General features: G+C 46.8%; 1 protein-coding gene across 2 annotated transcripts in view; it reads right to left on the reverse strand.

Moving 5' to 3' along the window:
- Positions 1 to 6136: 6136 nt before the first annotated feature.
- Bcar3 (BCAR3 adaptor protein, NSP family member) overlaps positions 6137 to 24481 on the reverse strand; it is a 111196-nt gene continuing 92851 nt past the window's right edge. For both annotated transcript variants that reach the window (XM_021157545.3, XM_021157547.3), the window contains 6 exons: positions 23046 to 23698; positions 17214 to 17329; positions 13044 to 13215; positions 11263 to 11374; positions 10799 to 11011; positions 6137 to 6756 (listed from right to left, as the gene is read on the reverse strand). In XM_021157545.3, the coding sequence (XP_021013204.1) occupies positions 6578 to 6756; positions 10799 to 11011; positions 11263 to 11374; positions 13044 to 13215; positions 17214 to 17329; positions 23046 to 23698 (1445 nt within the window). In that variant the 3' untranslated portion in view covers positions 6137 to 6577. The remainder of the gene's footprint in view (positions 6757 to 10798; positions 11012 to 11262; positions 11375 to 13043; positions 13216 to 17213; positions 17330 to 23045; positions 23699 to 24481) is intronic.

Genomic DNA, 24481 nt, shown 5'->3' on the forward strand with positions numbered 1-24481 from the left:
CTAATTTATGTTCGTAGGGGCTTCAATGAGAATGGTCTCCATAGGCTCACATTATTTGAATGTTTGTTCCATAGTTGGTGGGCTTTTTAAGGAAGAATTAGGCGTGGAACTAGGGATGGGCTCTGAGGTTTCAGAAGCCCATAGCAGGCCCAGTGTTTCTCTGCCTGCAGCAGGTCAGATGCGACCCCTCAGGTTCTGCTCCAAGCATTACTCTTGCATGCCTACTTTTGGCTGTGATGTGATGTTGCAACCTTCTGAACTGTAAGCAAGCCCTTAGTGAAATGCTTGCTTTGGTAAGTTGCCTCTGCGATGGTGTCTCTTCACTGCAACAGAACACTAAGACAGGGTTACATTTTCAGTTTTAAGGTAAGGCCACTTTTAACCTCCAAAGTTACTGTGTTTATATATTCTAGTAATTTTGGTGTAAGGGTTACTACCTGTTCCATATCCTGACCCACTCTTGAGAGTCAGGCATTCCGATCTTTCAGTTCAAAGGATATCAAAGTTCATTGTAGTGTAGGTTCCTCTGCTTAGTCATATTGGGCATCTTAAAGGAGCACTATATTCCCGCTTCTGTGACGAGCCCATTTTTAATGCTTGATCTTTCTTTCCCTATGGTTAGTTGTCTTTCATGTGAATTCTTCATATGTCGAGGGTGCTGATCCTATCATTCGTTTGTACTAGGAAGCACACACAGATATGAAACAGAGACGCTTGGTTTTGACTCAGGTATTCTCATGGGTTGCATTGAAAGGCTTGCCTGGGGCTGAAATACCCACTGCAAAATAATTTCTTAGATTGTCAATAGGGTCCACTTCCTTGATGGACTCTGATCAAAGGCTTCAGTTCCTTACCAAATGCACCCCTCCCCTGTGACACTGTCACTGTAACATCTTACAGTGAGTGGTCCAAGAGAACAAAGAGATTGTACTGGAATCTCAAGTATGATATAACACCAAATCTTTACTATGCTCGGATCACAATGACCAACCCTAGCATTGTGGGAGTGGAACAGTACATAGTTGTTAGTAGCAGAAGGCAGGGAACCTGGATGCAGAAGATGCCTGTCATAGCAAACTTGTCAATTTCATGTGTTGGTAATGTCTGTTTTTAATATTTATGTATTTTATGTATGTGAGTGTTATATATACATGTATGACTGCATGACAGAAGAGGATATCAGGCAGAATAGGGCATTAGATCCATTATAGATGATTGTGAGCCACCATGTAATTGCTGGGAATTGAACTCAGGACCTCTGAAAGAGCAGCCAGTGTTCTTAATTGCTAAGCCATCTCTCCAGTCTGCCCCCCACCCCACCCCACCCTACCCGGTTATTCTTTTGATGGTTTGTTTTAATTCATATCAACTATGTGTCCATAACTACTACTTTTCTTTTTAAAATCTACTTTTAGTAAACTCTTGATTGGGCTGGAGAGATAGCTTAGCAGTTACCATCAGGAGCTGCTCTTCCAGAGGACTTACATTGATTTCTCAGCACCCACGTCAGGCAGCTCACAGCTGCCTGTTACTTTAACTCCGAGGGAGTGAGCGCTTTCTTCTGGCCTCTGTGGGCATACACTCAGGTGTGCCCCCCCCCACTCCCCCACACATACAAAAAATATATAATCTTAGAATCCTTAGCTATCTAAGGTAAAAAGGATTTTTTTTTTAATTTTGTTCAGAGCTTTTTTCTGTTTTTTTTTTTTTTCTTTTTTCGTTTTATTTATTTTGGGTACAAGTACACTATTGCTCTCTTCACACACACACCAGAAGAGAGCATCAGACCCCATTATCGTTAGTTATAACTCACTATGTGGTTGCTGGGAATTGAACTCAGGACCTCTGGAAGAGCAGTCAGTGTTTTTAATCTCTGAGCCATCTCTCCAGCACAGGATTTGCTGTATTCAGAAAATGCTCTCAATTTTGCCTTTTACATGCTGGCTCATTTATCTCGATTGTGATTGTATTACACAAAACCACTTTTATTTTTTTATTAGATATTTTCTTTATTTACATTTCAAATGTTATCCCCTTTCCTGGTTTCCACTCCAAAAATCCCCTATCCCCTTCCCCCTCCCCCTGTTCCCCAACCCACCCACTCCTACTTCCTTTACCTGGCATTCCTTTATACTGGGACATAGAACCTTCACAGGACCAAGGGCCTCTCCTCCCATTGATGACCAACTAGGCCATCCTCTGCTACATATGCAGCTAGAGACACAAGTCCCACCATGTGTTTTCTTTGATTGGTGGTTTAGTCCCAGGGAGCTCTGGGGGTAACTAGTTAGTTCATATTGTTGTTCCTCCTATGGGACTGCAGACCCCTTTGGCTCCTTGGGTACTTTCTCTACCTCCTTCATTGGGAACCCTGTGTTCTGTCCAATGGATAACTGTGAGCATCCACTTCTGTATTTGCCAGGCACTGGCAGAGCCTTGAAGGAGATAGCTGTATCAGGCTCCTGTCAGCAAAATCTTGCTAGCATCTGCCATAGTATCTGGGTTTGGTGGTTGTTTATGGGATGGATCCCAGGTAGGGCAGTCTCTGCGTGGTCATTCCTTCAGTCTATGCTCCGAACTTTGTAACTCCTTCCATGGGCATTTTGTTCCCCCTTCTAAGAAGGATTGAAATATCCACATTTTGGTCTTCCTTCTTCTTGAGTTACATGTGTTTTGCAAATTGTATCTTGGGTATTCTGAGCTTCTGGGCTAATACCCACTTATCAGTGAGTGCATATCATGTGTGTGCTTTTGTGATTGGGTTACCTCACTCAGGATATCCTCCAGATCCATCGATTTGTCTAAGAATTTCACGAATTCTTTGTTTTTAATAGCTGAGTAGTACTCCATTGTGTAAATGTTCCACATTTTCTGTGTTCATTCCTCTGTTGAGGGACATCTGGGTTCTTTCCAGCTTCTGACTATTATAAATAAGGCTGCTATGAACATAGTGGAACATTTGCCCATATTACAAGTTGGAACATTTTCTGAGTATATACCCAGGAGAGGTATTGCTGGATCTTTTGGTAGTACTATGTCCAATTTTCTGAGGAACTGCCAGACTGATTTCCAGAGTGGTTGTACCAGCTTGTAATCCCACCAGCAATGGAGGAGTGTTCCTCTTTCTCCACATCCTTGCCAGCATCTGCTGTTACCTGAGTTTTTGATCTTAGCCATTCTGACTGGTATGAGGTGGAATCTCAGGGTTGTTTTGATTTGCATTTCCCTGATGATTAAGAATGTTGAACATTTTTTTCAGGTACTTCTCAGCCATTTGGTATTCCCAGTTGAAAATTCTTTGTTTAGCTCTGTACCCCATTTTTAAAATAGGGTTATTTGGTTTTCTAGAATCCAACTTCTCGAGTTCTTTATATATATTGGATATTAGCTACCTATCGGATTTAGGATTGATAAAGATCTTTTCCCAGTCAGTTGGTTGCCTTTTTGTCTTATTGACAGTGTCCTTTGCCTTACAGAAGCTTTACAATTTTATGAGGTCCCATTTGTCCATTCTTGATCTTACAGCACAAGCCATTGGTGTACAGAACCCACTTCTGTTCTGTTTGTTTCCGTAGCTAGTTGTTTAAGAGTTTGGAGAAGTCATCCCTGCCCTGACTGAGTAGCAGTGTGGCCTTCAGGTACTAAAGTCCTAACAGTAGTTTATGTTGAACTGTAGCTTCATATTGAGCTTTTCTATCTAGCAAGACAAATGTGAATCTATCTACCAGGCTGTATCAACAGGGGATCACAATAAATCAGTATCTTGATTTTGATGGGTAGTTTTCAAGTTTTACTGTAAGACCTGCCTAGTGAGAACAGTGACAGCGAAGCCTCACTGCAGGTTACAGTTTTTCTTCTTGGAGTGAATACAGGCATATTCTGCGGTGTGGTGGTTAGGGTTAGGTGTCTATTTGCCTAGGTTAAGGGATACCTAGAACACTGGAGGGAAAGTATTAGTGGGAATGTTGGCTGTTCTAGAGGCTGGCATGTGGGGAAATGGCTACCTCTTTAGATGGACACTCACTGGGCAGGGAGCTTAGGCAGGACATGAACCCAGAGCAGCAGTGGATTCTCCTCTGGAGCAGGGATGTTCCTCCTGCTCTTGAGCTTTATAACCCCTTTGGACTCAAGTACTGCTAGCAGAGACTCCCAGCGTCTTGGGCCTTTGCACTGGACTGAAAGTTACACTGTCGGTTTTGCTGATTCTGAGGCCTTTGGAGTTGGATTGAGCAAGCCTGCAGCATCTTGGGGTCTCCAGTGTGCAGATGGCTGGCAATAGGATTTCCTAGTCTCCATAAGCACGTAAGTCAGTTCTACTAAACCCTCCTCAGTCTTAACAGAATTACATTTTGGTTCTGTCTCTGGGGAGCCAGAATTTATCTAGGAGTTATTATCCCCCCCCCCCACCAGTAGATGCTGTCCCTCCCCCAGCCCCCGCCACAACCCTAGTTAGTAAGTAGGATCCCCATATGGGGGCATTTCAAGCTTACCCCCTCCATTCTTCCATTCATTGGGGTGAATTTAATGTTTTCTTTCAGGGTTACTTATAGGTCATTTGGCTTTTCGGGTTGAGGAGAGGCAGTGTTCAAGAGTTTTCTATCATTAAGCTCAACACTGCATTAAAGACAGAGTGACAATTAGTGTTCTTTTGTGAAAGAGCTTTCTAAAGATATCTGAACCTTTCTTTATATTGCCCTAGGAAGATGGATTTTCTCCCAGCATGATTAACAAATGTAGATTGGATGGGCTAGCACATGGCATTTGGGAGGTGGAAGCAGGAGAGTTTAAAGCTCAAGGTCATTCTTGGCTATATGGAGTCCAGCCTCAGCTGCCTGAGACCCTTTCTTAAAAACAAGCAAGTTAAACCATAAATGCTGAGGAGGTGTACGGAATTCCTGATGGATAAACATGGGGACCTGAGTAGTTCCTCATTACCCACATAAAGCCAGGCTTGGAGACTAACCTCAAGTGTAGGCATGGATTCAGGCAGATCCAGGAAGCCCATTGGTTGTCTGCTATAGCCAAATCAGCCCCAGGTACAGTGGAAGACGATCCTTAGCACACCTTTAATCCCAGCACTGGGGAGGCAGAGGCAGGCAGATCTCTTGTAAACCCAAGGCTACCCTAGTCTACATAGTGAGTTCTAGGACAGCCAGGACTGCATAGTGAGACCCTGTCTCAAACAAACAAAAATGATGGGAAGACAAATAGCTAAGTCTTTGATAGTTGGTGGCAGGATATTTTTAAATCTTGTATTCTAAACTTTTTACACTGCAAAAATAGAGTGTTTAAACACTAAACAGTATTATTTTGGGGAAGCCAGAAACCTGGAAAATGAGTCTGCGGGATTTGTGTATTTACCAGCTAGAGGGAACAGTTTCTTCACGTGCTTTTTCTATATATTAGTTGATTCAAAGTATAGCAAACACTATATACTCTAAAAGTGTTGGGGTTTGCCTCCTCACAGAGATTGGTGTGGTGGAAATGTCCCCTAAAAGCTCATGTGTTTGGACACTGCATCCCAAGTTGGTGGTGCTGTTTGGCAAGGTCACAGGTCCTTGAACATTTAGGAGGTGGAGTCTTGCTGAGATCTGTCACTGGGATTGGGCTGTTTTTATGGTCTGACTCTACTTCCTGTTCTTACTCTGGTCCCCGTGTGTAGATGAAACATACTTTGACTGACTCCACCTTCCATGCTGTGATGTTCTCTGTTCCTCTGGGACGGTAAGCCAAAATCAACCGTTTTTCCCCCAAGTTGATTTTGCAGAAAGTAACCAACAAATGGGTTAAGAGATGCCAGAAGAACCCTGACTAGGAAAGCATTGGTCCAAGTGTACGTGGAAGGGCTTTCCAGGAGAGCCAACTCGTAGACCGGTTGTGTCACGTAGACCGTTGTGTCATGAAATAAAATGGCAGTTGACAGCTTGGGGTTCAGTATGGTTTTTAGCAAGAACTTGCCCTCGGGTTTGAACCTAGGTCTTTTGAAGCAGTAGTTGTTCTGTCTCTTGCAGAAGAAACCCTATGTTTGCAAACCATTTTTGTTACTTGGTTTAATATGGAGATAGGGGAGAAAGCTCCTTAGAACCCAGGAATTAGAATTGTCATGCTAAGTTGAGTCAATAATAAAGAGACAGGATACAATTATTTCACAAAAAGATATATTTCCATTCATAACTATTTACAGTTTCATATTCAAAGAATATCATATAACTGATACCTTCTTCCATGTTTCATGCTTTTCTTTTAAATGCCTCTATTTACATTTATCTGACAAGGAATTAAAACTAAGATGGTCAAATGCCATGATATTAAACAACCAGCAACATAGCTACATCTTAAGTTTGCTGATCAACATTAGCAATAGTTATCTTAATAATAAATTACCATTCATTTAAAAATCAGTAGTAATTTTAAACAATTCATAAATAAGTGTGCTCTGTGCAGTTTACACATTTACTATCCTGTGGATGTTAGCGGCTTGTATCCCATTGGATCTGCACATTATTATCAGACGACGAGCATGCCCAGTGCGACTGGAGAAGCTCCAGGGAGTGCCCCAAGGCCCTCCAGCTGGTTCTCACAGCTCGGCCTGCTTTCCTGAGGGAGGTTCCAGTTTCCGTGAGAGGGCCGTTAGGATCTGGTTGAACTTGTCATATCTCTCATTCTGGTTGACTTCGGCGCCCTTGCTGCCCCATAACAATCTCATCTGGAACTCAGTCCTTAAGATCTCAGTCATTTCTTCATCTGGTTGGAAATCTAACCAAGACAAAATGGGCAAGTTCAGTCCTTTCTGCCCCAAATTCAAAGGTAAACATGAATGTTTTAAAGAAGAGTTGAGATGGGCTCTGTCCTCTCTCTAAAAACACCACTTAAAGGAAGATGTAGGGCATTTTCCAGCTTCAAAGAACCCACAGTCAGCTCACTAAGCCCGTGTCCCTGTGGGCTTGTGGTGCTGTGAGGAGTCATGGTGACTGCGCCTCGTCTGCAGCTGTTTGTAACAGTGTGACTGATGCAGAATTTACCTGTCACATCATTCACCTACATACCACGTGACTCAACTATCTTAGCTGAAAAGTCTGACTTATGGTAGTAAATTTCTGTGGTCCTAGGCTACTTTCCTCATACTTCCAGGCAGCCAGGCTTACTGTCTGAGTAGAATTCCCAAGTCAGCCCAGCTTTGCTTTCTGCCAAATGACTTTTTAAGAATCAACAATGGGGACTATGGACATAACTCACGTAGCAGAATGTCTGCCTAGCACGCATGAAGCGCTGGGTTCACTCTCCAGCATAAATCAGGCTGGTGACATATACCTGTGATCCTGGCACTCAGGAGGTGGAGCAGGAGGATCAAGAAGTTCAAGGTCACCCCTTGGCTATACATCAAATTGAAGATCAGCTTTGAATCTATGAGACCCTGCCTCACAATCAGTATCACAGTTACTAAAAACAGTAGAGTTTTGTTTGGAAGTCATCCTCACAGGCTGCCTCTCTGAGCAAATCAGTTACTTTTCCTGAGTGGTCCATCACACACTACACTTACGCACTGTGTGCTGAGATGCCTCTCTCTAAGCACCTTGGGAATCCCCACTTACTTAATGCAGCACAGCACAGCACAGCACAGCACACCCTGGGGCGAATGTATCACTCTGAAGAAGCTGCTTGCTTTTACTACAAAGCTTAAAGTTCCCTTTACACAGCACTTTCTAGTACGTGTGGACACTTGGAGCAAGAACACAATGATGAAAACGCCTTCCCAGGTACTAATGGTGGACAGTCTTCTTGATTCTGCCTTTTATTTATTCTGTCCCAGAGTAGAGCACAGGAGATACAGGACCCGGAGGTCATCTGGAATTTCAGGACACAGTCTGGGGATGAATTGGAGTAGTGAGAATGACCTAGACATATGAGAATTCCAGGTTGGAGAAGACAGCTCAGTCAGTGTTTGCTTTGTGAGCACAGAGGCCTGACTTCAATCTCCAGAGTACACATTAAAGGACTGCACGTACACAGTTGACAACAAGCTGCTGACAGAGGATTAATACCTAGAAGAACTCAAAAAACAGCGAAGACAAATAGCCCAACTTTAAAAATGTGCTATTGAGTTCTCAAAAGAGAGAAAAGTAGCTAAGAAACACCTTTAAAGGTATTCACCAGCCTTAGCAGTTAGGAAAATGCAAATTAAAACTACTTTAAGATTTCATCTTACCTCATTACCTTAGTCAGAGTGGCTAAGATCAAGAAAACTACAGATGCCGGCAAGGATGTGAGGAAAGGGGAACCACTTCACTGTTGGTGGAATTGTAAGCTGGAGCAGCCACTTTGAGATTAGTGTGATTAATGCTCACGCAGCATATGATCCACCTATGCCACTCCTTGGCATATACCCCAAGGACATGACACGCTACTACACAGATACATGTGTGCTCTGCACAGTAGCTAGGAAGTGGGAATAGACCTAAGTGTCCTTGGGCTGATGGATGCATAAGGAAAATGGTATATCTACACCATGGAATACTATTCAGCTGTGAAGAAAGTGAGATAATGAATTTTGTAGGAAACTGGATAGAACTAGAAGATACTTTTCTGAGGAGGGTAAACCAGATCCAGAAAGAATGCCTCCTGACAAGGGACCATGGTGGGTCATGTGGGGAGCTCTAGAGAGGAACAATAGGACACAGGGGCTATGAAGGGGGATGCTTTGCCCCCTCTCCCTCCACTGCTACCAGCTTTAAAACAAAAACAACCCCCCCACACACACACCAAGGATGACTGAAAAAAACTATAAACATATTTTGTATTTACTTAGAGTGTGTGTGCACACGCACGTGTGAGTGTGTATATGTATATGTGTGTATATATGCACACATATATTTAATTTAAATCAAGTTGTGCCACTTAGGGTGATAATATTCCCTCCCAAATGCCATAGTCATAATCAATCTAAGAGAAACTTCAATGCCAGGCAGAGGAACCCTCTCTTGCAATCTTGGTCAAAGGGGTTCAAGAGACTCCCAGAACTTGAAGGTAAGACCCTATTGCTGGATGAATGGAGCTGGAAGTGACCTACAAGCCTCCTCTATGAGGACTAGCTCTCCTAGCATCTGTAGATGCTCTACAGGATACCAAGTCCTGCTCAGCTTTAAAGCCTGTGAGCCACAACTATGACTATCATAGCAAGGTATTTCTCAGGGTGCCAGAGTGGCACTTATATCTTGGGGGTAACCAACAGCCATCTACTTGGATCAAAGGCACACTCATAGGAGGGAATTTGTGCCTAGTACTGTAAACCTAGTCAAATACCTGTGGTTGATGAGGTCACGGGAGAGCCTTCTACACCACTCGTCTACACCAGTGTAATTCCCGACTGCACTCTAAGGATCTACCCATACATCCACAGAGAGCTACAGCTCTCGCCACTTATCAAAGCAGCAGATAATGACCATCAATGAAAATCCGCAACGGTCAGAATGCAGAGAACAGTTTACTGTGGGCTGCCTGTCTCCCACCAGCTGGTACATCTACAATCCAGTCTCTACACCTAAGGCTCAGGGAACATCAAGGAAGAAAGTGGGTGTGGAAAGACTAAGGGCCAGAGGACCACGATACATGCTATGAGGTACTGCATATGATAGAAAGTTGAACCCATGAAATCTCAGAAATATGGTCACCTAAACAAGACCTGTACAGTGGCAACACCAGCTGACATTCCAGAGAGGATGGAGCAAGTTTTATAAGGCGCCACCCCTAGATGAAGTGCTATAGAAATTAATGGCTGCTAAGAGAAGAGTCTGTCTCCTCTAGGGACCCAATCCTGGTTGGTCATCCCTTGACATACACACATATGAACAACACGAAATTGACTCAGTAGGTCATATTTGCAGATACATGTTTGTGTGTATATATATATGTAACAATAATTAAAGTGATCTACATAGGGAGACACAGGAGGTGAAAGTGTGTATGGTAGAAATTACATAAATACAGTACACATGTACAACATTCTCAATAACTGATTTTTTAAGCTGGTCTTGGTTGCCTGAGAGGTGGCTCGCAGTTAAGAATGAGTACTGCTGTCGTAGGACCTGAGTTTGGCTGCTAGGACCTATGTCAGGTGGCTACAGCTGCCTACAGCTCGCTCAACAGTGTGATCCCTCTGGCCTCCCTGTGCACCTTCTCTCATGTTGTATACATGCCTACATAGAAACACACACACACATATAAAATGTATATATGTATATATTTAAAATTTCTATTTCTCAAGACAAGAGTTTCTCTGTGTAGACTTGGCTGCCTTGAAATTCACTCTGTAGACTAGGCTGGCCTCAAACTCACAGAGATCCAACTGCTTCTGCCTCTCAAGTACTGAGATTAAAGGTGTGTGCCATCACTGCTTAGCTTGAAAAATATAGTATTTTTAAAGTGAGGCATAGATGATATGTACCTCTAATCCCCACACTGGATGGAGAGACAGGTAGAAGGGTCCCTGGGACTTGTTGGCCAGCCAGCCTAGCCTCCAAGGTAAGTTCCAGTGAGAGATGCTGACTCAAAGAGATGTATGGTGCCTGAAGAAAGACATCTGAAGTTGACCTCGAGCTGCACACACTTATGCACACACGCCACAGTGAAACCCATTTCTTTGTATGCTCTTACACATTATCAAATGAGCAATGGCGTAGGAAATGTAGTGTCTACACCTTAATCCTTTCTGGTGGCCATTTTTCTGACCGAGGGCATCCATCCCCTTTCTTTTCTTCTTCCTAATCCCTGTGCAGAGAAGATTGCAGGAGCAAGTCCCTACCTGCCAGGATCCGCTCAGCATTCATCCTGTAGCTTTCAGAAGCCTCAGCCATGAACCTAGCTGTTGCCAAGTGATTCAGCAGAATTTCACAGCTCTCGTCATTGTTTTCCCACATGTCGGTCCCTTCAAAAGTGACAGCCTGGCGTTCCATTAAGGTCACCAGTGGCATCAGCAGAGGGACTGACACATTGCTTGCTGGGACATATGTAGACTCTGAGGAATGAGGAAGAAAGTTCCAGATCATGTTTTATTGGCAGTCAGTCACAGACCCTCTAAGTGGTCATCTGGGTTCCCTGACACACTGCAGAGCTATATGAGCAGGGCCACTGTGTGAGCCATCAACAGCCTTGCAGGTGACAGAGGCTTAGCATGTGCCCCATTAAAGCTCCGACACACAGAACAGGAACCGCTAACCCAGGAGAGACGTAAGGAGCCCGACATTCACCCTGCCCTCCTGTGCTCACCTCTGCCTTCATGCAGGATTTTGCTAAAGGGCTTCAACTGCTTTTCATAGAGGATGGCTGTCTGCGTGTAGTGGTGCCTCAGAGCAGTCCATGTTTTCTCTAACCTTGTGATCTGCAAGAAGGAAAGGTTATTGTTTCAGAAAGGCTCTTTTTTTTAAAAAGAAAACAACAACAACAACAAAAAAACCTCTCTGCTTAAGTTTGGAACAGGTGACAGATGAGCAAGAAGCTGTCAGAGCAGCTGTGAGGGAGAGGAGGCACAGCCCTACCCTAGTCTACACTGTGAGGGAGAGGAGGCGCAGCCCTAGTCTACACTGTGAGGGAGAGGAGGCGCAGCCCTACCCTAGTCTACACTGTGAGGGAGAGGAGGCGCAGCCCTACCCTAGTCTACACTGTGAGGGAGAAGAGGCGCAGCCTCTACCTTAGTCTACACTGTGAGGGAAAAGAGGCGCAGCCTCTACCTTAGTCTACACTGCCCTGATGACCCATCCCACAATGCTTCGTGTGTGTTTCTATACATACTTAAAAAAAAAAATAAATGCCTAAAAGTAACTATCTCATTGTAGTTATTTCATGTGTAGGTCAGGCTAGTGACATCACACGGTTCTCCAAGAAATTTCTGGTAAGGGCCCTTAATCTGTTCAGCATCTTGCATTTAAGGTGGTCATTCTTTGTTGTGTGTTGTTTGTTTTTAATGAAGAAAAGTATGTGCCACGTATGCTCTGACTTCCAGGACGTATGACTGCAGCTGTATCCCTCTGTGGGAAGGGTGGCTATTTATGAGCACCTGGCAGGATTTCGGAGCTAATCTGTGTGTAGGTAACAGCCAAGATAAAAGACCCAGCAGTGTAGATGCTGCTGGCCGAACCTGGCTTGACTGACTGACTCTACCACTCAAAGTTCTTTAAGCACCTACATGAGGGAAAGCGGACCTGAGCAGTAGAGACAGCGGACCTCACTTCCTTCACAGTGGAGGCCCATTGTGTTTGACAGTCTTCTGAAAGCGTGCAGCATCCGCCAGTGCACACAAAGGCAGAGACCCTGCCTGAGATATTCTAGCCGAGGAGCTACAGCATCAGTGAGACGGCGAGACAACTTCCTAAATGAAGTACCTTGGGGAAGATGCTTTGAGACAAATTGAGTCTAGCACAGAGGTTCTCAACCTTCCTCATGCTACAATGCCCTGTAATACAGTTCCTCCTGTCACAGTGACCCCCCAAACCATAAAATGTCACTTCATAACTATTACTTTGCTATTGTTACAGATTGTAATGTACATGTCTGATATGTAACATGTCTGGCATGTGACCCCTTTGACACCCAAAGAAGTCAGGACCCACAGATTGAGGACCGCTGGTCTAGGGAATCTCTGATACAAGTTCCTTAAATGCCTCGGTTTCCCGACTTATTACCCCAACTAGCCACATCCCTGCTGACCCAAGTGGATGCAGCCTCTGTCATACCACAGACTCCAGCATGGTGTCTTGCCCTGACTGGTTCTTCAGGAATACTGCTTGTTAGCAGTGAAGCTAACTCTTGTTATTTTGCATCAAAGATGAGAGATTGAACTATGATCAATTACCAGTGTTTTTAGAAACAGAATCAAAGCGCTAAGGACAGTGCTCTCGGTTGCCTGTCCCCGGCGTGGCTTTCACTAACATTTAGTTTATCTTTAGAAGTTGGCCAGAGCAGTCAGATGTGCATGGTGGAGACATATAGAACTCTTTGACGAGTGTTGAATGCATGCTTGTGTGGGAGGCTGCACAAAGCCAGCATCTCACCTGAGGCATCTCCAGGGCTTTCATGATGGCTGAGAAAGCATAGAGGTCTCCCATGGCGTCCTTCAGTTCCACCGCCACCTGGATGATCTTATTGAGGGTACCCGCTCGGTTCTCCAGTGTGCCTGTGCAGCCCAGAATGTCCACAGCAATGCCAATGGCCATGGTGTTGTGCCTAAGTAGGAGAAGACCAAAGGGTCAGGCTCGGATCGACAAGATGAGGAGAAAATGGCTTTAATCATCCAGAAGGGCTATTTGTGTGCCACTGGCTGGGAGCCAGTTTGGAAAGCTGATCTCAATAAAGTCCATCTAACACCAGGTAAAGAATGCACCACGAACAGAACCAGGCTCAACCATGGACATGGGAGCATGAGGTGGACCAGCAGGGCAGGAGGACCTCAGAGGTACGTGTTCTCTCTCTTACCATGAGAGGCACGAGGAGATACCAGGTTTCCCAACATACAGGGGATGCTACCTCTGAGGAAGACTGGAGCTCCACTTAGTGGGAATAGAAAAGGAGAGACAGGGGTGAGTGGGAGAGAGCGACATAGACTGGGAGGGGGGATAGGGAGAATATGAACTTGATTCAAGATGTCACCGGTATCGGAACAAGAGAAGAGAGGAGGCAAGAAGAGTGTTCTGCAGCCCCAACACAGGCGCCCGAGAGACTGAAGAGGTAAACAAAGACTGACAGACAGGCAGGAATTTGCTGTAAGGTCAGACCCCAATAAAACAGAGGATCTACTCCCCCACCCCCAATTCTCCTTTTTTCCTCACCCAAAATTGCAAGGGTCACACTCAAGAGCCTTAAGGCAGGAAACATGGTGACTTTTCTGCACATAACAATGGGACCCTATGTGCAGGGTCTGTCTTGGCAGGAAGCTCAGACAGTGACCAGTTCCTTCCCCATCTGAACCCAGGAATTTACTGCACTGGGCTAAAATTGTCTTAGTCTTCCAGGCTACTATGCAAGAACTGGAAGTAAAATTGTAGCTATGATTCCTAATTGTAGCTATCACGCCTTGCCTTTGAAGCTCCAGGGTCATACTCTCTGAAAGCTCATCGCTGGGGCTGTTGTTCCCCACTGTGTTCTCACCCTTATTCAGCAGAGGTGGTAGTGACTCAGAGCTCGCCTAGTCTTCCCAATTCTCCTAATACCTGTTAACTGAGTTATGGGCTCTGGTGTCTTTAAATGTCGTGTGTGTGTGTGTGTGTGTGTGTGTGTGTGTGTGTGTGTGGAGTACTCACTTGCAAAGCAGGGACAAGGTTTGTAAAATACAGACTGTGGACACAAAAATAACTTATCACCTCTATCTATATTTGTAAGCCCCAACCCCCACCTCCTTCCCTCTCTTTCTTTCTCTCATCCCCCTCTCCAAGGCACTGGGGACTGAACCCAGGGCCTTGTACATCCAAAGCAAGCCCTCTACACCTGACTTCTGTCCCTAGCCCATCTTAATCTTTAACTTTGAGTCAAGGTCTCATCAATTTGCCTCCTCAGTTACTGAACTTGTGGTCCTCCTGCCTCAGTCTCCTGAATAAGCTATAAGTGACAGGCTTGTCCCCATGAGACCTGGCCACCTTAACTCACTTTGTCTGTCCCATTTCTTTCCTTCTCTCCCAACTATGTCCCATTCCTGATTTCTTGTCTTTCTAACCAATGGATCCAACCAGATTCCCAGATAAACTTGGAATATTTGTTGGAAGAGTTCTCTCTCTTAGTAAAAGTATTAACAATGTTAATTCAGCCCTACACCCCAGGTGTTTCAACTAACAAGGAACCGATTCCCCCTGCTTTGTTCTTGTGGTGTGCCATCAGTGGCTAACTGGCTAATGACAATCACTTGCTCAGCATCTGCTGGGGACTTTCTGGTGCTGTGTGGGGCTGACTCAGTCTGTGGCTTACGTGTCAGTGGCCACAGCTAGCCATATCCACCTCTTATCAGATGAATGCTTCCAGCTTAGCCTGCTTTGGAATGAGGTAGTAAATTAGACATCAGGGGTAGTCAGTGTTTGATTCCAGAACAAGGAAATGAAGTCACTGTTCAATTCAGGGCACCTAAGACCTTGGCCTTTACTTAGTTAACACACTGTAACTAGTCAAACTATCCTCCAGGCTCTGTGAGTAGATCCCACAGTCAGAGAGAGATAGAAACAAATGAGGGTGCAAGAGTCTAGGCAAGCAGCAAAAAGGGAGGGATCGTGACCGAGCTGAAGTCAGAAGACGAGCAAGAGCGAGGCTGGCCAGGGCTTCGGCCCAGAGCTCAGGCCCCAGCGCACCTCTAGGTGCCAGGAAGAAAGGGTGTCTGGAGAGTCCAGACTGCACTGCGTCTACTCGGAACGCGGAAGTGAGGGCGACCACTCCACCCAGACAACCGCAGGGGAGGAGGCTCAAGTGAGAAGTCTTGCCAGGAAGATCAGGTGGCTCAGAAGTCAGACATGAAATTCCCCAAAGCTTGCCTGAACAAAGTTAGGGGTTCATTTTCTAACACATCTGTCCTCCCCCCTGGCCACCCCCCAGCCTCCGCCTCACTCCCTCAAAGCCATTTGTTTTGTGTTGTTTTTATTTGTTATGACCATGTCTCCATATGTAGCCTAGGCTAGACTCCCTGCATATATGACATAGACTCCCTGCACATGACATAGACTCCCTGTATATATGACATAGACTCCCTGTATATATGACATAGACTCCCTGCATATATGACAGACTCCCTGCATATATGACATAGACTCCCTGCATATATGACATAGACTCCCTGCATATATGACATAGACTCCCTGTATATATGACATAGACTCCCTGTATATATGACATAGACTCCCTGTATATGACAGACTGGCCTGGAAATTGTGATCCTCCTTCCCGCGGCTTTACCAGTGCTGGAGTTACAGACAATGCCACCCCACACTCAGATTTGTAAAGTTGTGTGGAATGCAGCCTTTATTCCCAGAGGCCAACAGCTGCTTGCACAAGTGGGTATTAACACTTAAATTTAAAAATTTTTCTCTCTCCGTTCCCGTTGCCACCCATGTACAGTAGCCACAACAGTCAGTGGTTTGAGCACATTCCTGCACCATAGAAAACTCAACTGGCCAGGGCTGTACCCAAGAATATCATGGAAGCTAAAACAGTCAGGGTGACCGGGAGATAATTTGCACACTAGTGAGAATGAGAGGGAGAGGGAAAGGGAAAGAGAGAGGGATAGAGGGAGGGAGGGAGGGAGGGAGGGAGGGGAAAAGAGGTCAGCTTTTGTTTTAATATGAAAATCAAGTCTTGTGTTTCTTGTATTAAAAGTGTGTCTCATCTCTAAAGATCCATGTTCAAGGGCATGCTTTGGCTTTGTTTCATGGTTTATTTATTGTTTGCGAAAAGGCTTTATTTATAGCCTGGGCTGGACTTAATCATCCTGCTCCAGCCCCCAAGTCCTGAGGTGACAGATACCCGTGTGTTTTAATGAACACCTAGTGTGGCGGTGAGAGAATCTAGAATCAGCCGGTAGATGGGCCCCTGGGGACTTTATTAGCTGAGGTAGGAAGACAGGGCCCTGTAGGCAGCAGCACTCCCCAGCTGGGACCCTGCTAAGTGCACGGAGCAAAAGCTTGCATTCCTGACTGAGGACACAGTGTGACCACATCCTTCACGTTCCTGCTGTCTTGGCTTCCCCACCATGAGGGGCTGTGAACTGAGATAAACCCTTTCTTGGGATGCTTTTGCCAGGGTGACTTAGTGCAGCGACAAGGAAAGACACTAAGTACCCAGGGGCTGCAGCGTTTCTGGAAAATGGCAGTGTGGTTTCAGAACCCGGGGAACCCCAGTCCTCTGGTCCATCCCTTAAAGAAAGAGGTCAGAATCTGTTCTCCTCTGTCTTTCCAGATCCTAATTCATCAGGAGGTCTTAAGCTCAGAGACACTGTGAGATGCTCCTGAGGGGAGGAAGGCAGCAGGAGGTGCAGCGTTCTGGCTGCAGCCACGCCAGCCACGGCTTCAAACAAGGCCACCCTCCAGCCACTGTTTGGGAATGGGGCAAGGGAGGTGTGATGTCCCAGACATAGCTCAGGCTTGAGGAGAGTCACAGTCGGATGCTGCTCCTCTCTCTCCTCCCCCCTATCCTGCTGCACGGATACCTGCAAGGAGCCGTCACTGTGGGGAACGTAGAGACAGCATGCTCACCTCTCGATGATGTCCAGGCGCAGCTGGCGTCCATGAGGTAAGGTAATGAGCTCCAGTCCAGAGCTCACGCCCATGCTCCTCTTCCTGTCTTCAGAGACTTCAAGTATCCTAGCGACCTGTCCAGAGCCGAGGAGAGAGGAAGGTGCTAGATCAGGAAGTGTGTTGGCCCGTGTTCATTTAGTGCGAGGAAAGAAAGAACTACAGTACCTGCGAACTGCGGCTGAGGATGCAATGTGTCTGGATTTCTTTGAGTGACAGCATGCGAAATGTTTCTTATATATGATATTTGAAGATCTTAATATACATCATAAACTATAAAACTGGGTGAGGGGCTGGGGAAAATAGTTTGGTCTATGCATTGCTGGCTGTGTGAGCATGAGAACTGGAATTTGATTCCTAATGCCCAGGTAAAAAGACAGGCATGGTTGTGTGGGCTCCTAATTATCAGTGCTGAGGAGCAGAGATAGGTGGATCCCCGGGGCTCTCGAGCCAGCCCTAGTGACAAGCTCCAGGTCCTCAGGACACCTGAGGGGTTGTCCTCTCACCTCCACATGAGGTGTACTATCTCATACATGAACAAGAACACACACACACACACACGTTTAGTGGGCAAAGGACTGACGGAACTCCTAAACGGCCTGCACAGCCTACAGACTTGGTACGCATTCAAGCCCAGCCAGGGAACTTATCATTTAGTCAGCTCTGGCCTGACACAGGCTGGATTCTGGCAAGACGTTTTGCTGCCAACAAGAAGGCTGTGTGTGTGTGTGTGTGTGTGTGTGTGTGTGTGTAGCCCACCAGGCTCTTCAGTGGAAAAGCAGAGTGTCGTCCAAGCTCCCCTCAGCTGTGTGTGTGTGTGAGAGTGTGTGGAGGCTGTGTGTGTGTGTGTGAAGCCCACCAGGCTCTTCAGTGGAAAAGCAGAGTGTCGTCCAAGCTCCCCTCTGCTCTGAGCCTTACCATTCATGCTCTCACTTAACAGCCACGGCTGGCTGCTATTGCCCTTAATTACGTCTCTCCTGGGTGCAGTAAGTGTACCTTACGGCTGGAAGCCATTAAAAACATATGTGGTGATTGGAAACCACTCCCACGGCTTCTCCACAGAGGTTTCCCTGAAAGAAAATCTTCCTTCCTTCAAGTCAGCTCTCACTGCAATCCAATTCTTTGTTTTTCTCTTCATTGATTAAATTCGTTCTTCCGGTTTCTTACAGTGTGATTTTTTTTTTCTTTTTTACCATCTCATTTCTAACGTGCATAACCACATTTGAATGGAACTGGCTGTCAGACCTGACTGCTTCTTAGTCTACAGCACACTGAAAGGTTACAGCGGAGTCAGCTGCATCTCTAAACTGAGGCCATGCTAGCTCACTGACATACTGCAGTGTGACCCTGGGAGTCAGGGGTCTAACCAAGTCTGGACACGTGGCAGGCACCAGATGCTCTGTGCTTCCTGTGGTGGGCTGTCTTCTACCCTAACTATGCCAGGCAGTGCAGAGATCTTCATAATATGTCACACACAAAAAGATCAGGAAGTTCAGCAGTTATTAAACCTGACCTGAAACTTCCATAGCTGAGCAAGACAACCCCTGTCAGCCCTGGGGGATGAGCTGAGGACATGGCTGTCCAGTGGTGGCGCCCAGGACAGGATGCGGGATTCATTCTAGGCTCACCACTACAGGTACGACTCACCTTTCTCAAGAGCTTTGCTAAGGATTCAAATGACTGTTTGAGAGTACAAGCTGTGAGTCATTGGCCATGTGGAGGGGGCAATTCTGGCCAGATGTCAGGAAAGAGGTCCACCTTGACCATGGCAAGGCATTCCATACATCTCACATGTTTAGTCCATCATCCTGCCAGAGATTCTAAGCCCTGTTCCTCTTTGACACGCACTGCAGCCCACACCCTCTGCGTAGTAAGCCTCAAAGGCTCACCACTGACACACTTTTCTTCTGGAAGCACTAATAGGCATTCTGAGAGCAAGAAGCCCCTGGTCAGAATTAAGTGTCAATCACCCATCATCAGGTCCCTTTCCTGAGCTACACATACTTTCCAGGGCTGGGCTGGAAGACTACGGGATGTTGAGCCAACCCTGGGGTCAAAGCTAAGTCCGCTGGGGATTCTAGGAGGAGGGTGTGCTCACTGTGGCAGAACAGGGTGGCAGGAATGCCCTAAGGCAAGACACTCTAAGTCCCACTTGCCACCACTCTGTGGACCCATTCTTCTATGTTCAAGACCCCTGTGGTGTCCTGAGGACCCCTGAGGCCTGGCCCTCCTCTCAGCTACCTAGAGTCCTAAAATGCAATCAGACTGCCAGGTCCAATCACTAGGTGTTCTGGCTCTGCTGTCCCCAGCACAGAGGACTCAGACCTGAGCCCACAGGCACATGAGTTTGTTGCCCTAGCTTAATAGTAAAGTGCTATAACAGCAAGATCCTGTGTGAGCCCAGATGCAGAAACTTGCAACACTGAGGACAACACTCAGGTCCATCCCAGCCCACCCCAAGTTCCTCTTCTTTGTTCCAGAAATGAATCCCATTTAGACCAACCCCTGTCCCCATAGCTTGTAATAGCACATGTGCCTCCAAGCCTGCAAGACACGTTCTGCAATCACCTTGCCAACTGCTCAGCCTTCCAAAGTCATCTCGGGTTGGCCATGATCTCTAGCTTCAAGCCCTTGCTCAAGCCTAGGGAGTCCAGCCACTCCTGCTAGAGCATTTCCTGGCCATGCTGTGGACCAAGTTCCTGTATCACATCTCCTCTCATCCCATTCCCTCCAAACAGTAGGTCCGTCCAGGATAGACATGCCAGTGAGCCGGGCACGCAGCTGGTGCTCAATCAAGGTTGAACACGTAACACTCATCAACACTTCATGCTTTACTCTGCACCAGGCCAAGTGCCAGGCTTCAGATATATTATCTCAGTCTTTACTGACCATCTGGGTAGGGAGTGTTCCATTCCACAAATGGAGAGAGAACGTGGGCCATGCAGCTGTTAATGGACGATGGTGGGATTTGGACTCATCCCTAAAGGCCACGTGGGAGACTTCACTTCCACATTCAAAGACAGTAGGTGGCAGAGTGGCTGTGCTCCACCAGGACAAGTGAGGCACAAGCAGTGTCCACCTGTGGGTGGCACGGGCCCTGAGCTGGGGTGCTGGACACTGATGGGCTGCAGCTTCCGGTGTGCTCAGAACCACCCACTGTCCTGATGCCCTGAATAAGCAGCTGTTCCTGAACCATGTGCTATGGGCACAGGGCCCCAGATGCTGCTCTGTGCCTGCTTCTGCCTCCTACTTGGCTCCATTTCATTGATTTACAGTGGGAAAGAGTTTTCCTGTTGGAGACACTGGCACAGCCTGGTAGCAGTTCTGGGAGAAGATCAAGGCACGGGTGGTAGAGGGAAGACTGCAGACAGCTGAACAGAGCCTTGCCCGTGAGGCTAGGCTGCACAGAGTCGAGGCTACCTTCTCCCTGCTTGCTCGGGACTCCCAAGCAACCTGTCTTTCAATGGAACCTGAAGACAGATCCAGGGAGGAGGCCCAGGCGAAGGACAAAATGCTCAGGGCAGGAAATGCAGGAGGAGGGCTGCATACTTGTCAAATGACATCAGACTCGGGCTCTCTTCTAAAGGATGTCAACGGCAGTGGGAAGCTTCCAGACCTGTAAGGAGTGGGCAGGCAGCTTCCCTTTCTCTCCTAAACTCTCAAGCCCTCATAGACAGCCAAGGGGCCACTGCCCCCCAGAAAAGGAGCTCTTCTGCAACTGCAGACCCCTGTGTGTACAAAGAGTTCCCTCCTGAGGCTTGTGGGTGGGCGGGCTCACACTCGGTGTGAATCTCACTCACCTCAGGCCTACTGGCATGGTGCTGAATGCTCAGACCCAGGGCCCAGCCTGACTGGCTTGCTGGGACAGGAACTCTCAGTCCTCTCTTGACAATAGGTACGGATTTAACATGGCAAATTCTCTGCCTGCCTGTGTGTTCTGCACAAGGCTGTCCAGCCAGCAGAGTAACAAGTCCTGTTCTTTCCCTTGGAGCCTGCTTAGCAGGGACATGCCCTCCTTCTTCTACAAGCAGGGGTGACACCCTCGGCCACAGGCTCTGACCTACACTGGTCATCTAGTTAGCCTTCCAGTCCTGGAGTCAGGAAAAGAGCTCTTTCTACTGAGGTTATTCGGTGACCCTCCAGTTCATCCTGGAAGTCTTTTTTCAGTCCCCAACCCCCCTGGGGTATGGCTAGGAGATTAGATTTACAGCCAGGATTCCTGACACAGGAAGGAAAATGCAGCTTTTGAATAAATCTAACCTTTAAAACTCGTGGCCTTCTCTGAGCTGAATGAAACAGGGCTTTAGATTTCACTGAGGTTTTATCTATCACTCAAATGCCCACGTATCAACTGCTATATACCAGGAAGGTGGGCTAAGCCCAAGATGCCCGTTGTCTAAGGGATACCAAGAGCTTATATACACAGATCACCTGCTCCTGAAGCAAATGCCCCTATTAAAAATGAGAATGGGGTTGGAGAGATGGCTCAGCAGTTAAGAGCACTGGCTGCTATTCCAGAGGTCCTGAGTTCAATTCCCAGCAACCACATGGTGGCTCACAACCATCTGGAGTAGAATCTGATGCCCTCTTCTGCTGTGCATGAAAACAACACTCATATACATAAAATAAATAAATAAATCTTTAAGGAAAAAAAACCCAAAATGATAAGAATGTACATAGATATGGAATGAGAGTCAGGCTTGGAATTGTATCTATGTATAACAAACAGTTTTGTTCTCAAATGCTAATAAGCCTGATATTCCACATCCCAAGCATTGTCAGCGGTGAGCATTAGGGAAGCGGGAGTTTCTAAAATTAGCTTTTACTCTTCTATTTTATTTTATGTGTATGTGTGTTTTGCCTGCATGTATGTCTATGAAATGCATGTGTGGGTGGTGCCAAAGACACCAGAAAGGGGTATTAGATGCCCTGGACCTGGAGTTATAGATGGTTGAAAGCTGCCATGTAGGTACTGAGAATCAAGCTGGGGTCCTGTGAAAGAGCAGCCAGTGCTCTTAACCACTGAGCCATTCCTCTAGCCTGAGTTTTGAGATATTTTAAATTCATTGTATGTGTGTGTATGTGTGTGTATGTGTATGTGTGTATATATGTATATATGTCACAATGTGTGTACAGTCAGAGGATAACTTGCAGAGGCTGGGCCCTCTTTCAACCATATGGGTTCTGGGGAATGGATTCAGGTTTTGGCTTGTCAGCCAGCTGTATATACTCGATAAGCCATCTCACTGACCCCAGAAACTTTATTTTGTCAGATTTTATCTTTTCTTCTAATCTGCATCTTACAATTTTTTTAACTTGAACAATTTAAAAAAAAAATCAAGTTGAAGATGATTATCATAAAGATCATATCAGAAACTAAATAAATATACCATGTGTATGAGTATAATGTATAATAGAATAAAATAGCAAGGGCCCTGCCACTCCAGCAGCCAGGCTTTCTGTGATCCTCCTTCGCCCCCAACTGTTCCAGTTCTGACAGGGCTGAGGGGAGTTCTTAACTAAGGAGGTAGGAGGAGGAGTCACAGAGGTGCTTATCTTTAGCAGGTTGGGTTCAGGGGCAGGTCTTCCCTCCCTCTGTCCTAGGTGAAGTTTACCAGTTTCCTGCTGGGCAAAGGTTGCTCTGACTGGTGGTTCCCACCCTGCAAATAAATCCCACACCTGCGTTACTGTCTGGCTTTTTCCCCTATGACGAAGTATCGACCCAGCAAGGTGCGGTGTGGCCAGGCAGACGTCCTTAAAAGTAATGGAAGCGGACAGCCACAGAACACTAACCTTGCAGTCCACGCTCAGCATGTGCTGCGCAATGACCCTGGCATCGTGGTTGGTGAACAGTTCTTTCGCGTGCTTCAGCATGGCCGTTTCCAGGGGCTTGTTCTCTGGAGGAAGAAGCTTGGACTCAAAGTCATTGGGTCTGAATGACGACACGGTCTCCATGAGAGGTGGCACAAACTTGGTCTTGTCCTCCTGACCCTCATCCGTCTGCGCTGCCAGTGGATCCCAATGTCTCGCTTGGTCATCCCCGTCAAGGATCATGTAGTTGATGCCAGAGTTCCGGGGACCCGATGGCCCATTCTGTTTGGCTGTCAGCAGCATCTCGTGGCTGTCGTGGGCTTGTGTGGGAAGCTTGGCTCCCCTGTCACAGCCCACAGCAAAAGCAGGGTTCAGTTCACAGTAGTTGGCCTCTGAGTTGAGCCAGGGAGATGGAGAGGGGGGAGCCTTGAGGAAGGGCACCTTGCAGGGCTTTGGGGGTGGCTTGGGGCACAGCTGGCTGTCTGATCCCCGAAGCGCCTCCCCTGTCCTAGCATCTGAAGAGAACCTTCGTACCAGTGCAGGACTCAGAGTGGGCTCGCTGCCAGTCCTGAACACGGGAGAGTTGGGGCAAGGGCTTGTGTCCATACTCGGAGACTGGGGGGGCAGCTTGCAGCCTGTGGAGGAGAAAAGAAGGTCAGAGAAAGCTCAGTTGTCTGGAGGACAGAAAACAAAATGGGAGTAACCGCTCCCAGCTCTCACCCTATGCCCTTGGGTTCTCCTCTTTGCCACAAAAGAAAACACTGTGACTTTCTCACATCAGGTCTGGTTTGTGGCAGTCGAGAACACTGTGAAGGCGTCCCTGGCTCCACCTCACTCTAGAGGTGACTCTAAATCCCAGGGGCGGGCTCTAACACCATTTTATGGTCATAGCAGGTTGGGACAGTCAGAACAGGGAAACACGTCTTGGGCAGTGAACAGCACAATCCCGCCAGAAGAAACAGAAACCTTCAGCCACATAGCATGAAGGGCTCTGAGTCACAAAGTCAGGGTGGATCTCAGGCAGCACTAAAGAGAGAGCAAGAGATGCAAGGAAGATAGACAGACACACGGAGATAAGCCAAACAAACATTTTACAAAGGAGCACTGGGGAAAGTCACTTTGTGGCCCTGTGGAAGGTTATTTATTAAAAGAAATGAAAAATCCTCCCACTGGCACTAAATGCTTACAGAGTTCCCAAGTTCCATGCCCCACCACTCTTCTGGCCATGGACAGAACACAGAGAAACAGCAAGGTGTCTGTGGACAGCCGCTCCGTTAGCAGCCCCCAGACTATCTGAGCCACTGGTGGGGCAGGGGGCAGCTAAGGAGTGAGTTCTGCTATCACAATGACCACCACATATCAACAGGGCTTGCAATGTAAAATCCTGGGTACAAAGGCTAGGTGACCCTCTTACTCAG

Source organism: Mus caroli, unplaced genomic scaffold (genome assembly GCF_978045245.1).
Source record: "Mus caroli unplaced genomic scaffold, Mus_caroli_1 scaffold_3, whole genome shotgun sequence".
Classification (NCBI taxonomy): Eukaryota; Metazoa; Chordata; class Mammalia; order Rodentia; family Muridae; genus Mus; species Mus caroli.